Below are 16,168 nucleotides of genomic sequence, written 5' to 3'. Positions count from 1 at the left end.
AGTGCTTGGATAAAATGGAAGAAAATTATAAATCGCTAATTTTTCATTCCACTCACATGCCTTCAAGCAAATTATGATACACAAAATGACATATAGGATATGTCCACATATGATAAACAGAAAAGGATGCATTTTGAACTCCAAGCTGACTTGAGAAACAGAAGAAAAAGGATGACTGTAATTCAAATCCCTCAATTTGTACCTTGTGATTATTAAGCATACAAAACAACAGCAAAACCAAAAATCAGAATTAGACTTAGCTACAGTTAAGCAGTAAAACTGTTACTGAGTTTTAAATAAGCAGCCTGACTTCCAAAAGCACTCAGCACAAGCTTCCTGTAACTGAAAAGGCGTTCACACAAACTTTCTTCTTGCTAAAAACTAAAAACTTTAGTTTTTTTCAGTAGAGGGATCCACCTGCCATTTTTACATGCTTAACCATACTGTTAATCTCCATATCCTATTTGTACATGACATTGTGTGTTGCCTTTGTGAGTTCAAAACAACTGTATTTCTTCAAAGGACGGCACTGGTTAGTCACAAACACGAGTCTGGTTCAGACAGGAGCACAAGCAGCAGGACAGAAGCACCACACATGCAACAAAACAAAGCACGCTGCCAAAGGCTTTCTGTGCCATAGCTATCATTTCACTTCATTGGTTGTGATGACAATATTGGTGGGTCAGAGTGAAAAAGAAAACAGAATGGAAAAAAGCCTATTTATTCCCACACTGTCAGAAAAGCAAATGCAACATAATAGAGAGGAAAGCATAACACAGAAGTCAGGTAAATTCTATAGTCTCACCTTCGCTTCCCTACCATTTTTTCTTTGGCATTAATCAAGTCAGTAATTTTTTTTTTTTTCTCTAAAAAATAACAGTAATTCCACATTAACACAAAAAAGATAAAAAATGAGGAAATATGGAAGTATCAGTAATTTACCAGTGTATGTGAGAGTAACACAATGAGCACTGCTATGGAAAAACTGAAATCACTTTATTAAAGAGTCCAGACAATGTTTATAAGAAGCTCATTACTCTTCCAGCAAATTAATATTTTTTCTCACCATCAGTATCAGAAAATTAACTGTTTTAGATGAATCAATATTCTTGCTAACTGCATGCAAAATCAAGAAATTAAATAGTCTTATGTAGTTACAACAAAAAGGAGATATGCAAACAGTCCGTGATCATGTTTAGACTAACCAATTAAATCACATAGGATTTACGTTATGAGCTCATCTGAGTCTTCAAATCAACAGATCATGTTCTGTTTGAAAATAATTCCACCAAAAAGCTTGAGAAATCCAGGTACATTCTAAATATAAAGCAAACAAGTAATTACTAGGGTTGATTCTTTTCTCTCCAAAATGATTATTCTGGCAAGCAAATAGTCTTTTTTCTTTCCTTTCACAATAATATTCACAGAAATGTTAAGGCTGTTTTTGGTTCTGCATTTACACAACATCAAATGTAGATTTAAAAAAAAAAATCCTTAATAGTGATAACAAGTAAAGCTAGAGACCATAACATAATTTCTTTGGGCTTTGAAATAACAGTAGCATTTGCTTCTTAATAATCTCATTTTTTTTTTCCTAAGACATCTATCATGACAGTATTGGGGCATCTTACAAAAGATAATTCCCCATTTCTTATATTAACTCGTATTTGGGATCTAAATTAATAATGGGTTCTTGAAAATATGCCAGAAAAAAGTCAGCAGCTTTTCTCTTAACAGCCCCTAGCATAAGTAGAAGGGATAACACATACAGCCTATGAGCACATGGCATGCTGCTTCTCATTTATTCTGAAAACACAAATGAAACATAACAGAATTTCAAAGGACATTTAAGTTGCAAGTCTAACCTGCCAAAGAAAATGGTAGAATTCAGGTTGTTCGTATGTATCCAACATGATCTGGTGATACAGACGCAAGAAACAAATATTTAACATGAACGTAAGGGAAGACACAGAGGCTAGTGAACTTTTTCACATTAGCTTACTCCAGAATTCTGTTTCAAAGCTTAGTGTGTGCTATCATACACTGAACAGACACAATCCTTTTTAGTTGTGCCGTCTCATAATCATCTGACAAATTCCAGGTCCTCCATTCTGGCTCTTCTTTAAGTCTGATTCCTCAAACCAAACGCTTCTAAACTCAGACACAAGCTTTACTTCCTTCACAGAATTCATGGCCAGATTAACCTTCTTTTCCAAATCTTTCTCTCAGCCATGTTCCAGCACTCATTTCCCAGTTTTCCACTCTAACTCCTGCTTAATCTTTCCTATCAGAAAAAAGATTCACTTTTCCACCATTTTGAGATATAAGTATCTTACCTCTGCCTGCCCCAACTTCCTTTTTTTTTTTTTTTCCCTTTTTTGCCACCTTTCAGCCAAAACACACTCCTTTTCCCTAGTTTGACCTCAAACTCTTTGACCTCTCTACACTATCTCCTCCACAAGTTATTCTTATCTTTTGACTTGTCTCTCCTTTCACATCTCCAGATGCAGATGGGATGATGTTAGTTCCAAGTCTGGAAGGATATACTACAGTCTTGAGTCAGAGATGCAGCAGTCCACAAGAACAGGAACGTTTAGACTGTGCAGATGACCTATGATTGACCCACTGAAAGAGCCAGAGCACGTGTTATGGGGCTCTACCAGAGTCTAAATGTTTGGCCCAACTGGGTAGATTTTAATAAGAACATCAGAAGATGTAATCACAGAATTTATACCTTACACCACTATCTCATATCCAAAGAGCATGGGCACCAGAACTTTTTAGAAATAAGACTACAAGAGTTTATACAGTGTAAAATAGGTTTAGATGTTGTGCTAAGAAACACAGTTTAGTGGGGAAACATTGGTGGTAGGTGGACAGTTGGAGTATAAGATATTGGAGGTCTTTTCCAATCTCAGTGATACTACAATCCACTTTTATTTTTGGAACTCACTCAAACAGCTTATGTCAAGGTTTTTTCTGCTTTTGCTTTTGTTTTTGTATTTTTTTGTAATATAAAAAGAAATTGTGCACACTTTTTTGACGTGGACATACCATGTGAAAATCTAAGCCAAAATAGCTTTTGACCAAACTATCACACACCACAGGCCTAAAGATAGCATTTTAGGAAAAAGAAATAGACTAGCAGACTAGATGACTATTTGAAACACCTCATTTTTTTTTTTTTTTAAACTATAATAAGCCTTTGGCAGCCTTAACAAACAGCCAGCCTACTGAAGATCACTGAATGCTCACAAGGGTTGTGTTCCCTTTGGGGGAAGCGCTAGTAAGGACTGCTCAAATTTCCAAGTTTCAACCACAGTAGAAGTAGACAGTTCATTTGAACAGAAACTAAACTTGCATGCAAGCTTCCTTGCCCTACTCAGTCATTACTGGCCAAAGCAAATGTAAATTTAGACTTCAGATAGATACTATCCCTCTTTCAGTTCTGTGACATTACTTAAAAGTCCTGTTGTGAGACCGCTGCAGAATGCCCTCACCCCTCCCAGCTTTCATTATAGCTCTTCAACAATAAATTTGAATAGACGGGTTCACAAGCCTCTGAACAACAGCAACAAACATATGAACAACAACAAAATGAGAAAATTCTGCTGTTAACGTAAGGAGTTCAAGCACACAAAGCATATCCTTTCTACAAGATCCTTTTTAAGAAAGAAAAAAAAAAAGACATCTCCCTGGAAAAGCACACACTCCCCATGCTATTCAAATTCAACCTCTACCAAGCTGAAATTACATTTCACAGGATAGCTGTAACCATTATATCAGAAGCACTGATTTATTATTGTAGGATCATTTTAAATACTGGGCTAGATAAAGTAATTTTATAGAAAATAAATTGGCTGGGGGAAGGGGGAAAAGCACGTAAAATTGATTTTACTAGACTTGGAGGTTTTTCCTTATGCTATTATATTTCTTACTTACAAGTGAACTCTGTAAATTTCAGAAGAATTTCAAGTTGCTGTACTTAAAAATAGCCAGAATCTATATTCCACTTTGGCAAATATTTCTTAGCAATCCTCATCTTACAACAAGCATTCAGAGGTCAGATGACAAGCAAGTATTCTAACAGTTAAAATTACGTTGTTTTAAATTATAACCTTGTTTTATATTTCTAGTCTTTATAGAGTTTTATGAAGTATAAAATTGCAGGCATTAACCTTCTGCCATGACTACTTGAATTCCTGTACAAAGGTATTCAAACTTGTGCAGTCATTTTCTAACAAGAAAAAAAAAGAAAAACACAAAACAACGAAACAAAGCAAAAAAAGCAAGGATGGCTACTTCCCAATAATCAAGTAAACCTCAGATGAATTAGTGAAATTTTACGTGCCTAAATTATATAAATACATATTGAATATATCCATTGGGAATGTAACATCCCACCCACGTTCATGCACCGAATGAATCCACAAGATGTAATACAGTAAAAAATATTTACTTCAGTGTAATCAATGTGAAAGAGTTGTAGTCATATCTAATGGCTCTTAAATACATCAGATTTAATATTTTCCAGGAACTGTTCCATGCCCAGCCAAGCTTGTAAATGTGCATATTACTTATTATAAACAACAAAACAACAAAACAACTTTTTTTCTATCAGTATTAGTGCCACTAAGCTGCAAGGGATCTGCCGCATTATCAACAGCAATCCCCTGCTGTCAAAAACAACAGATCACAAGAATTTCTTTCATAAGCCAATCAAGTTCCAACAAAAAAAAAGCACCTTCTCTCATCCCTCCCTCCAAACATTTCAGTGTTTTACTGTAAAATACAGTTCCTCACAATTTCAAGAATCCTCCACCAACTTCACGCTTAAGTTATGGACTGTTTGTCTCCACTCATTTCTGTTCTATTTGGCTGCGGTTGGACTTGATGATCCTTGAGGTCCCTTCCAACCTGAGTAATTCTATGACTCTGTCACTGGCCTATTGCTTGAAGAGTCCCTTTTGTCTCAGCGTTTTCTCTTCCTCTATTCACTTCACCACTAAGTCAGCCTAGTTCTATACGGCCAGCCACTATCCATAAGCACACATGCACACTAGTCCCTTCTCAGAAAATAGGTTCTGCAAACCTCCATAATCCTAACAAGCCTTTCTCCACAACTTTTCTAATTCCATTTCTTTCTACAGCAAGGGGTGACTCAGAACTGAAAATAGCTCTGCACGCTAAGTTCCATCAGTGCTTTTTACAGTAGTATTAGTAGTCTCCCTACTTACACAGCTGCTGATGAATTACATGCTATTTGCTTTTACTGCAGTTGCAGAACTCTCTTCTATATCCCACTGTAGTCAATTGCTGCCTTCTGAGGAATTAAGCAACAAAGCCTCAATATCAAAGATTTGGAGAGATACGAACATGAGTATTTTGTAAAGATGTGTAGAAAAGCTATGATTCCTTGCAAGATCATTTTGCATTTGGTATTTCAGGACTGGGACTAAGTATATGCAGTTTAACAAAAAAATGGAAGTCACAGTCTGCATTAAAAAAAAATCAGCTAAACCTACATTAATAGAAAATGTCCAAGCTGGCTAAACCCTGGAGTACAAATATACAGGTTTAAATGCCTTCAATTTAAGTTACCTTTCACAGGATGCAGAGAGCACCAGAGTAGTGCAAGATATATTTTAGACCTCAATTACAACAACCTAACAGGATTAAGAGAAAAAACATCTCTAACCATATTTTAATGCACAAATTCCTTATTGTCATTTCTAGTTGACAAATATCTGTTTCATAGCAAAACAACATCATAGGAACAGCTGGATGGCAGTTTTAAGCTCAAATGAACCAGCATCACATGCTGACAAGTCATCTCTCTGATTGCTTTTGAATGGCAGCACATGCAGATTTATTCTCTGCCATAAATTAGAACAATTATTTCTCCATAGTTCACTTTTTATTTCAGACAGTGAGCCCTTTCATACTTTTTTTTAAAGGATATCTTCCCTTTCCTTGATGATAAGCTCATTCTGTTCCTCTAGCTGTCTGATCTTCTTCTCAAATGACTCCTGTTCAGCTTTCAGCCGCTCTTCTGTCACCTCCTTCTCTTCACTCACCCTGAAAAGAATTTGAGAGAAATAAAATATATTCCCATAAACACAGTGCCCAACTTCTAGATCCTTTGCTTAAATAAATGCATCCTCCCCAGCCACATAAAGCTACATTTCTCATAATGTTTGCTCTATCATATTACACTGAAAGTTGCATAAAGATTCCCAAGAAATTATTTTTTCAAAGACAGTGGTCTCAACAGAGTGCATGCACATTAATGGGAAGCACAGAACTACAAAGTAAGGCTCTGAACCCACAGTGAGGTCTGAGCAGACTGATTTTCTGCAGCTGTAATGAAGACACATTGGGATCCATATAAGCCTAGGGCATGTAGACAGAAAATTCAAATGGGTGAGCTTAGCTACTGAGACAGAAAGGAAATTGAAAAATCTCTTTTCTTTCTTAATCTATAAACTAATTCTTCTTTCACATTTACTGGTCAAATATAAGTTCAAGAAAGGAACATTTTTCTTGTTAGTTTTTCTCCAAATGAAACAGCTTGCCTTCTTCTGTGGATCTTAAAATATCAAGCCACTGGAGTAAATTCTCCTTTCTGCCTGGGCCATGGCACCCTGTATATTGCTGCCCAGTGTAAATAATTAGATCTAGATTAAAAGATTATAATGTGAGAAATTTTTACTATGATCATTTATTCTACATCTCAAGGGGAGTTGTAAAAACAGTTGTTCTGTTATCATGTAGGCAAAATGACCATTCCATATTGATGATTCTGTGACTATGTTAAAAACATGGCTAAATATAGATACAAACACACATAAAAGCCATTCAGGGTCTGAGCCACCATTTGTCATCATCTTTCCCTTCTTAAGACGACGCAGAATTATTCTGGTCTTCCAACAGAAAAGCCATAAATACTACAATTAGGTCACCCCTCCAGGGTGAGCTACAAGCAGGCAACATTCCCAAACTCTAAGCTCAACCTACAGCCTTTCCCACAGCATCTCTAACAGACTACATGAATTCATAAATTATCAATAATACCAAAACTTGCACCTTTTCTCTACAAACCTAGAGGCTGAAAAATAACATACAGAATATATCAAATTCCATAAATTAGGACAGTTTGATAGCTTGGAACGAGCTGTTAAGCATAAAGTTTCTAGGTTAAAAAAGACATGGATTTAGTATCAAAATATTCCATTATTCATATGCCCAAGGCCTTATTTACAACCCTATGCCCTAACACTCCAAGGCTCCCTTCTCTCCCTCAAAGACTTAACAGAGGTTTGTACACATCAGATAATAAATAATGAAGAGAAACAGCTACATTAACTCTGCATCCATCTCATCCATATGCTCCTGTAATGTGAGCAGGCAACAAGTCTTTGAGAGTGGTCAACCATAAATCCTTGCTCCCCAACAGTCACAGGAGTGGTATATATGCCACAGGCCGCAGACCCAGGCTTTTCCATCTACCCAAACCAGTTTGTTTCCTCTGAATCAAGAGCAATCAGATAAAGAGTCTAGAGCATATGACCTATCTTCATGTGAACAGCAAAAGATATAAGCCTGTGTATTTTTTCCTAGAGTTAGGAGTAGTAGAGAATAGCGAATAAAAGATACCAATCAGAAAAAAAACAATGAAGGTAGCAATGGGCAGATAAATGAAATACATGAAGGAAACAAGAACAGAAAAAACAATTAGAAGAGGAACAGTGGACAAGTACTGTCTCCAGGACACCATACAAGGAAGGATGCTTGTTTACTAAGTAGAAGACAGATGCTGCATTAGAACATGGTTAAGAACAAATGAAACTCTGGACAATGCTGGCAAGCAAGAATGTGAAAATCAAACAATAACACATGAAAATGTGATGAAGAAAGAAAGAACTGTGCAGTAGTGTAACTGCTCTAAAACAGGCTTCACCCATTTCTAGATTCTGTGATTTGCTGCTTGTATCCGTCTGCATCACATTCACTTGCTCTGTTTGTATTTAACACAGATCACAGAAGGCTGACATACTCACAGACACATGAATATACTGTGCCACATATCTTATGCAGTAAATGACTGAGAACAGTAAGTGATCTTAGAAGAAACGTGGCGATATGTGTTTATGTATCACAAAGCAGAAGACAGCTCATAAAGGGCAGGCAAGATATAGAAGACAGTTACTCACAGGAGGTGGCAAAAGAAAGTTAGAGAAAAGAAATATAAGAATGTCATCAGATTGTGCTGGATTTATGTCATATCCTATACATAGCTCAGAGAGATTTTTTTATATCCTTCTTTCTTTGCCTTCTGGCAGTAAAGAACAGAAGATTCTTAGCAAAACTATGAAGGAATTCACTGCTGCCAAACAGAAACATTTCAAGGCTCACAATGCTCCTAGAAAGAAATGTAACTTGTTTTTCCTCTGGTCAGAAAGCAACAAAAAAAAAGACTGTGTTTTTCCATGGTTGGAAAGCAACAGAGAAAGGAAGGCGGCTCTCCATCTACAAAGGGCACAACCACTCCACTGGGCAACGTATTGATGTTCAGCTTGACTGTCATTGTTTGCAGGTGCAAATAAAGACTGATAACTGAATGTGAAGATGACATATCAGTAGAACTATTTCTGCTGTTAAATGTCTACAATATTTCTTTGTGTATAAATTTACATTCACCTAACCTGTGGCATAGGTCACAGACATCTTTGTTCAATATTTGTTTTAAATTCAACACTTCAAGCTCATGCAATTCTAGATGCATCTAGATGAAGATCTTTATTTTGCAGGAGCCTCTGTAGAAAATAAATAAATAAAAGTGATGTAGATATACCGACAGACCCTCCTAAGACACCAGCCTTAGGGTTCAAACTAATTCTTTATTCACCAGTTCCAGTTATGATGTGCTCCTGTGTTTACTGCTGCTACTGTCTCATCTTAAGAAGCAACTGATCAGCAACTTTGCTGATGAAACTGACTCAATCCTCTGAGGAAAAGAGACTGATGCTCTCCAGATAGAATTTTTAAAGCAACACATAGGCCAACAGCACTAAGTTTTATTTGTCTAATGAAAACTGTCATGCAATGGGAAGAGTCAGAACAATACTAACATCAACATCACACCACAGACAAAGCACAAAAGTAACTCCTCTTGACTGAAAGAGCCCAGAAACTTTGAAAAAGAAAACAAAGGAAGGAAGCAATGACAAAGCAAATGAAAAGCAGCATTTTCACTTTTTAAAATCCAAACATAGTGAGAATGGTAGCTGAGCAAGTTAAGACAAAGAAGACAAAACAAGAAGCACAGCCGCTGGAAGCCTCACTCATCAGTCACATACTTGTTGGGAGCATTTACCTTTTGGGAACATTTGCTTGAAAGTAGTGTGCTAACAAGTTTTAAAAAAAAAAAACATTTTGGTGACCACTCTTGCAAACCACAGGATTTAAATTTCAAGAAAAAAATGGCATCTGGAGTAGGCATGGTGACAGGAGGAAAAACACAGACCAAGGACCAAGATAAGTGCATCAGACAGAGCCCTACATACACGAACCACAGAATGCAATTGGATATTCCAAGTGAAAGATGTGCACCAAAAAGATGAAACAAATTTAATGCCAGACTCCATCACAACATGCCTCTGGCAGAAATGGGCAACAGTGACATTTAGTATCAGCACTGCAGGAAGACAGAATGGCAGCAGTTTTGTCTTAAGGGTACTGTTTGCAAATGTGATGCATTTTACTCAAGTGTCACAAGCAGTCTGTATAAATTTAAAAAATAACAAAAAAAAAAAAAAAAAAAACAAAAACCTCCAACAATCCCATAATTGAAATTGGTGCACAATGGATATATTTTATTATATGCAGCTTGCAAAATAATACAAAACCTGATCTCACAGCATGAATTTATAGCTACAAATGACTTTTTAAGTACAAAAGGTAAGCGTGATTGGTGATGCAATAATTCTAGGCATGCTTTACCTATCAACGAGAAGCAATTTTCATACAAGCTTAGGGATATCTCATTTGCAGTCTCAATGCCTGACTAATTAAGAGGACTGCAGCAGAATATTGTCTCTTAAAGTAACACATGCACATACACATAAATAAAAAGATTGATACTGAAGTTATAGCCTGGTAACAATTTGCTAAATATGAGATAAATATAGGCAAACCCAGGAAAGAAGGCAGCTCAAGTGGTCAAATGCTGTGCCTTTCTAAAATGGACTTCCACATGCAAGCTGTCCTTCAAAGATTCTAAGTGCAGGAGGGACAACGCTTAAATCAGAGGTACATGCTACAAATAGTTCTACTGTATTCCTTTGCAATGGTTTCCCGTTCTGTACTCAAATTAGCCTTCTGCTTTAATTCCACCTTCAGCTTTTTTAGAAAACTTCTGTTTTAGCAGGTCTATTTCATCTTAATGTCAGGTACAAAAGTCCACATAACGCAATGCTAGCGGACAAGATTTGTGTCCCAGACAGCCACCACTCTACAAAGAGTTTAGGAAGCCAGTGGCTTGGGAAGGATGAAGCATTTCTCTGTGAGGTACAAAGGGCTGTCTAAAAGCTGTTTATCTAGCTGCTAAGTACAAGTCATTCTGGGGGTGCCATCAGTCTTTGCCAGAAAGACACTCATCTGATAGCAAAAAACTATATATATTATCTCTGAAAAGGGCAGTCACTCCTGTTTTTGAGGATAAGGACATTATCTTTGTACCTAGGTTACTTTCATGGACTTGTTTGCAAAAACTACAGGGAACCATAGAAACACAAAGGTTGAAAAGGCCTCCAAGATCACCTGGTCCCTCTACCCATCTACCACCAATATTGCCCACTAAGCTGTGCTCCTTAGTACCCTATCTCCAAATTTCTTGAACACCCCCAGGGATAACAATTCCATCATCTCACAAGGCAGCCTGTTCCAGTGTCTGACCACTCTTTCAGAAGGGATTTTTTTTTCTAACATCCAACTTGCAACTCCTTATCCTAAAACTTTAAATAAGATAAACTAAACAGTTAGATGCAAATTCTCAATACTAAAAGCCAAAACAAAAACAAAACAAAAAAAAACTATCATAACCATTCCATGTCTTATAGTCAGTTCATTCAAAAGAAAGCTGTATGTGAGCTGTACTTTTAAATGTTAAAGGCAGAACTATGACGTGCATCATAGCAGGAGTCAGAAAGTCAAAATTCTGTAGCTATGTGTCAGGAGCAAGGTAAACACTTCCAAGTGTTTACATACATTTTCTCTACAAACTAAGTTAAGATCATTTTCATTCAGCTAAATGCTGAGACCTCTCAAAATCTGCCTATAGCTTTTAAAATGTATGAAATCATTCTCAGTATGGTCTTTAGCAAGTCCTTAATGCTCAACAGTCAACTGGATAGATCCCAAGACAGCTTGCACTCCCTCTTGGAAGAGGCTAATGTGTCCTGACACTGGCACACAGTATGATGGTAAGAACCTTTCAGTGTCTTCACTGTGTCACTACTCATTTCATTACATAAGCTGATGACTGCTTTAGGAGTAGCCTGCAGGAACAAAAGCTGAGATAAAGACTATTTTTTTTTTCTCTTAAAAGGATTCTGCTTGTAGGGAGAGTTAAAATTTGCTCTTACCATGTGCCTAATACTTTCATCACCATGCCAGCAGCATCTTGTTGAAAACATGAAGGTACCATGCTGGTTGGCTTTGAAAATCATGGGAAATTCTTGAATGTGATCACCCATTTACTCACAGAGCTCCTCAGCGTTCATGGGCATGACTCTGCAAATCTACAATATTACAAGGCCAAGTTGAAGACGTTGCACTTGGATCAGAGCAATCCCAGATATGAGTGGAAACTGGGAGAACTCATTGAGAGCAGCCCCATGGAGAAAGACTTGCAGATTCTGGTGGACAAAAAGCTGGATGTGAGCCAGCAGTCCCTATATGCAGCCTGGAAGGCCAACTGTGTCCTGGGCTGCATCAACAGAGGGACTGCCAGCAGGGTGAGGAAGGTTACTCTCCCCTTACTCTGCCTTCATGAGAGCCCACCTGGAGCACTGCATCCAGGGCCTGGAGCCCCCAGGACAATTGTTTAGATGGTCTGATACTGATAGGACAAGGGGAAATTGCTTTAATCTAAATGAGGGGAGATTTACATTAGATGTTAGGGAAGAACTTTTTTTTACTCAGAGGACAGTGAGGCACTGGCATTGGCTGCCCAGAGAAGCTGTGGATGTCCCATCCCTGGAGGGGGTCAAGGTCATATTGGATGGCGCCCTGGGCAGCCTGATAAGAAGGTGACAGCTGTGCCCACAACAGAGGGTTGTAACTGGATGGTCTTTAAGGTCACTTACAACTCAAGACATTCCATAATTCTGCAATATTCCAGTTTTCTAAGTTTGCATCCAGTTTGCATTTCTCTTTTCACTTTAGGAGGGAAGATAAACTTGATATGTTCAAAAGAAAAATAATGGTTAGATTATCACAGAGCAAAACCTAAGATTATTCTAAACAAGAAAGAAGGATTAGAAAGGAGACAGCTGTGTCCTTCCATTCAACACTGTCTCAAAATTCAATTTCATCAAGTCTCTAACAGCTAACGTGATGTCAACCACTGGAATTCCCAACAGTAGAGTATAAGTCGAGCAGAGTAACTCAGTTTTTCAAAGGAAAGTATAATAACAATAATTATTAGGTGTGGCCAGCAGGGAGAAGGAAGTGATTGTCCCCCTCTGCTCAGCTCTTGTGAGGCCCCATCTGCAGCACTGCGTCCAGGCCTCAGGCCCCCAGCACAAGAAAGATGCAGAGCTCTTGGAATGGATCCAGAGGAGGGCACTAGGATGATCAGAGGGCTGGAGCACCTCTCCTGCGAGGAAGGGTTGAGGGAACTGCGATTGCTTAGCTTGAAAAAGAGAAGGCTCTGGGGAGACCTCATTCTAGCCTTCCAGTACTTGAAGGGAGCATATAAACAGGAGGGGGAACGGCTGTTTATGAGGCTGGATAGTGATGGGACAAGGGGGAGTGGTTTTAAACTGAGACAGGGGAGGTTTAGGTTAGATATCAGGAGGAAGATTTTCACACAGAGGATGGTAACACACTGGAAGAGGTTGCCAAGGAGGTTGTGGATGCCCCATCCCTGGAGGCATTCAAGGCCAGGCTGGATGTGGCTCTGGGCAGCCTGGTCTGGTGGCTGGTGACCCTGCATGTAGCAGGGGAGTTGAAACAACATGATAACTGTGGTCCTATTGAACCCAGATCATCCTATGATTCTGTGGTAATATAGGCAGCATCACAATTTACTCGCACCAAGACAAAGTCTCACACTTCAGCATATAAGCTGATGCATTTTCTCAGTGTTCAAAAGTGCAATGGGAATGAGAGTTGGAGGAAAAGAAGGGAAAATAGGAAAAGTACATCAGCTTTCCTTCAGCAGCTGCAGAAGTCAGGTGAATAACACTACTCTGAACTGCTAAAGCAAGATGTGGTTGAAATCCAAGCACCAGACATTAATCATATTTTGCCACTGGTTTCTATGCAGACAGAATTTTGTCACTGCACATCTGCCTTCATGCGGAGAGTTGCTGACCAGCATATCTGCCTTCATGCAAGCAGTTGTTGACCAATCTTTTTCTTCCACCATCCTGCAATAACCATGCAGCAATCAGTTTCAACCACCATTACTCTAATTCACAAACAGCATCAAAATAAGAATGTTTAATTACAGCTCTGGTCAAGTGAGATCTTTATTCTTCCAGTTATTTAGTACAGGACAGTCTTCCCAGAAAATTTTAAGCATTCTGCTGGTTCCTTTTCTTCTTTAAAACAGCAGCAAATGTTCTGTCTGTAAGAAGCTCTCCATCATTGCACAACTCAAGATGAAAATTATGGAGAGTTTGTAAAAAGTGACGAGGTGAGCGGAATTAAAGTTCAACATCCCTATTACTCTGCGAAGGACTTTTAATTACATTCAATAAAAATATGATTAGGTTTAAAAATAAAAGAGAACTAAGTATGAGAACTAAGTATAAAATAATAGTGTTCCACTAATTTTACTTTTCAAAATTAATGTTGCTGCACCTTCTATTTTTCTTCGAAGAAATGTCAGGCAGAAATATCAAGCTGTCCTTGGGGAAAAATCATAGCATCTGAGATTTAAGAAGAATCCCATACTCAAATGAGTTAGTGTACAAGTATTCACTAGGGAGCAGTGTATTACGAGGAACAATGAAGTGAAAGACTTTTTTAAATATTAGAATATATCTCTATATATCAACAGTGGCAACAGTGTCCGAATAGCTCCAACATCTGACAATTTGTAACCAGGCTTCCTAGCAATCTACTCATTTTGACAGCCTTAACTAGACATTTTCTAACACATGAGGTAGGATAAAATAGCATTGCAAGCATGAAGAACTTCAGAAATTACTGAAATGTTGCATAGCAAGGAATCCTACATGGGCACAAATTATTAGTGGGCAAAATGGTCTTGTGGATGAGGACAATCAGAGAGAAAATACTCTTAGCTGCACCAGAGACTTATTGCATGACCTTGAACAAGTAACTTAATTTCTCTGCCCAAGTTTTCCTTTATGAAAAGAAAAAGGACAGTAATGCTTGCCAATTACTGCACATATAAAATTTATGATGAAAAGTATTTCATTAATACTGAGAACTTGCACTCTGTTCTAGCAAAATTTTGCAGCTAAGCTCTGAGCATGGACACTATCAGCCCAGAGGACTTAAGATGGCCTCATGAAGTTTTCTCCTCTGGTATCGTAATACAGCCTGCCACAGTTCCACGTGTTCCTCAGTTTTTATAGGCATCATGCAAGAAGCAGATTCCCAGAGATTCTAAAGCATAAGGGACAGAGAAGAAAAACAACCCTTCTCTCCCACTCAAATTTATCTTTGACATCATTTGTCTCCATAAATGCAACTAGTACAGGAATGAAAATCAAAAACTTCTCACTCAAGCTGAGAAAATTCCATCACTACAGCTTCTCTTTTCACAGAATTAGGAGAACATGAAGAAATTAAAGTAGAATTTTGCCAAATTAAGTTGGCAAAATAAGCTAAAACCACAGTGGATTCTATTGCTCTACACATGCAAACATGAGTACATACAGATTAGCATTTTTTAGTCACAAGATCAGCAATCCATCTGTAAGGTACAGTTCCTTATACATGTTTATTCCTGACAAATAAGCATTACAGAATTTCATATCAGTGATGTTCTTACTTCCAGAAGACAATATTTATAAGCATAAACCTATATAACATGTTTAAAGTACAGGTTAAACACAGCAAACAAAATTCTAGTCCTGTGACTGTATTTATATGGATGAACTACTGCAGGTCACAAAACTTTGGCTTCTGCTTTCATTATGTTTAGGATATTTTGGGCTGAAACAGGGAAAAACTGATCAGGCTGCTTCACTATTCATACCTCTTCTAGGAATAAAAATTACTTTATGCAAATATTCAGTTCCATAATGCAGTTCTATATTACTTGATGTTAATTAGAAGAATGACTCTCCTTAACCATAATGCATTTTCAGGTGATGCTTATTCTCACCTGGCAAGTTCTTTAATTAAGTTTGCAATGCGTCTCTTGTCCTCAGGACATAAATCCTTTAAAGAAGCACTCTTCATTCCTCCTTCATTAGTGACCTGAAAATTGAAAGCCACATTTTAGAAAGTACTCTTAAAAGAGAACAAGTATTTCATAAGACATTAAAAGCATTTCTGACCTAGTAATTAGAAGCTGAAGATAGACAAATTCCAACTGGAAATAGTGTGCATACTTTCATCTGTAAGTACAGTTCAGTGGAGCAAATTACCAAAATTGTGGAGAATTATGAGAGACTTGAAACTTGTAAAATGCAGGATACTTTCTTCAACACTAAACATGTTGAGTAAAGTTTCAAGACTGATACTATTCACTGATCTATATTAGATAAAATGCAATAGATTCTCATGACTTAGAAATCTAGTGCAGCAATATTCAAACCCAGATTCAAACTTTATTTTATTGGAATCCTGAAATACTGAGTAAGAAAAAAACATTCCGATTTAGCAACTGTCAGCAAAGCAAACAAAACAGTAAAAAATGCGTGCAATGTGTTGTTAATGTAAGTACATATTTCATACAATC

General features: G+C 37.6%; 1 protein-coding gene across 3 annotated transcripts in view; it reads right to left on the bottom strand.

Moving 5' to 3' along the window:
• The window catches only part of KIAA1328 (KIAA1328 ortholog), a 182,112-nt gene that overhangs the window by 153,118 nt on the left and 12,826 nt on the right, over positions 1–16,168 (bottom strand). For all 3 annotated transcript variants that reach the window (XM_042862349.1, XM_042862348.1, XM_042862350.1), the window contains exons 4-5: positions 15,590–15,684; positions 5,963–6,078 (exon numbers count right to left, since the gene is read on the bottom strand). In XM_042862349.1, the coding sequence (XP_042718283.1) occupies positions 5,963–6,078; positions 15,590–15,684 (211 nt within the window). The remainder of the gene's footprint in view (positions 1–5,962; positions 6,079–15,589; positions 15,685–16,168) is intronic.

This window comes from Lagopus leucura, unplaced genomic scaffold, assembly GCF_019238085.1.
Source record: "Lagopus leucura isolate 7727_CA_CO unplaced genomic scaffold, USGS_WTPT01 Super-Scaffold_650, whole genome shotgun sequence".
In the NCBI taxonomy this organism is placed as follows: Eukaryota; Metazoa; Chordata; class Aves; order Galliformes; family Phasianidae; genus Lagopus; species Lagopus leucura.
The sequence above is the reverse complement of the archived record's forward strand: the minus strand, read 5'-3'. Positions and strand labels throughout refer to the sequence as shown.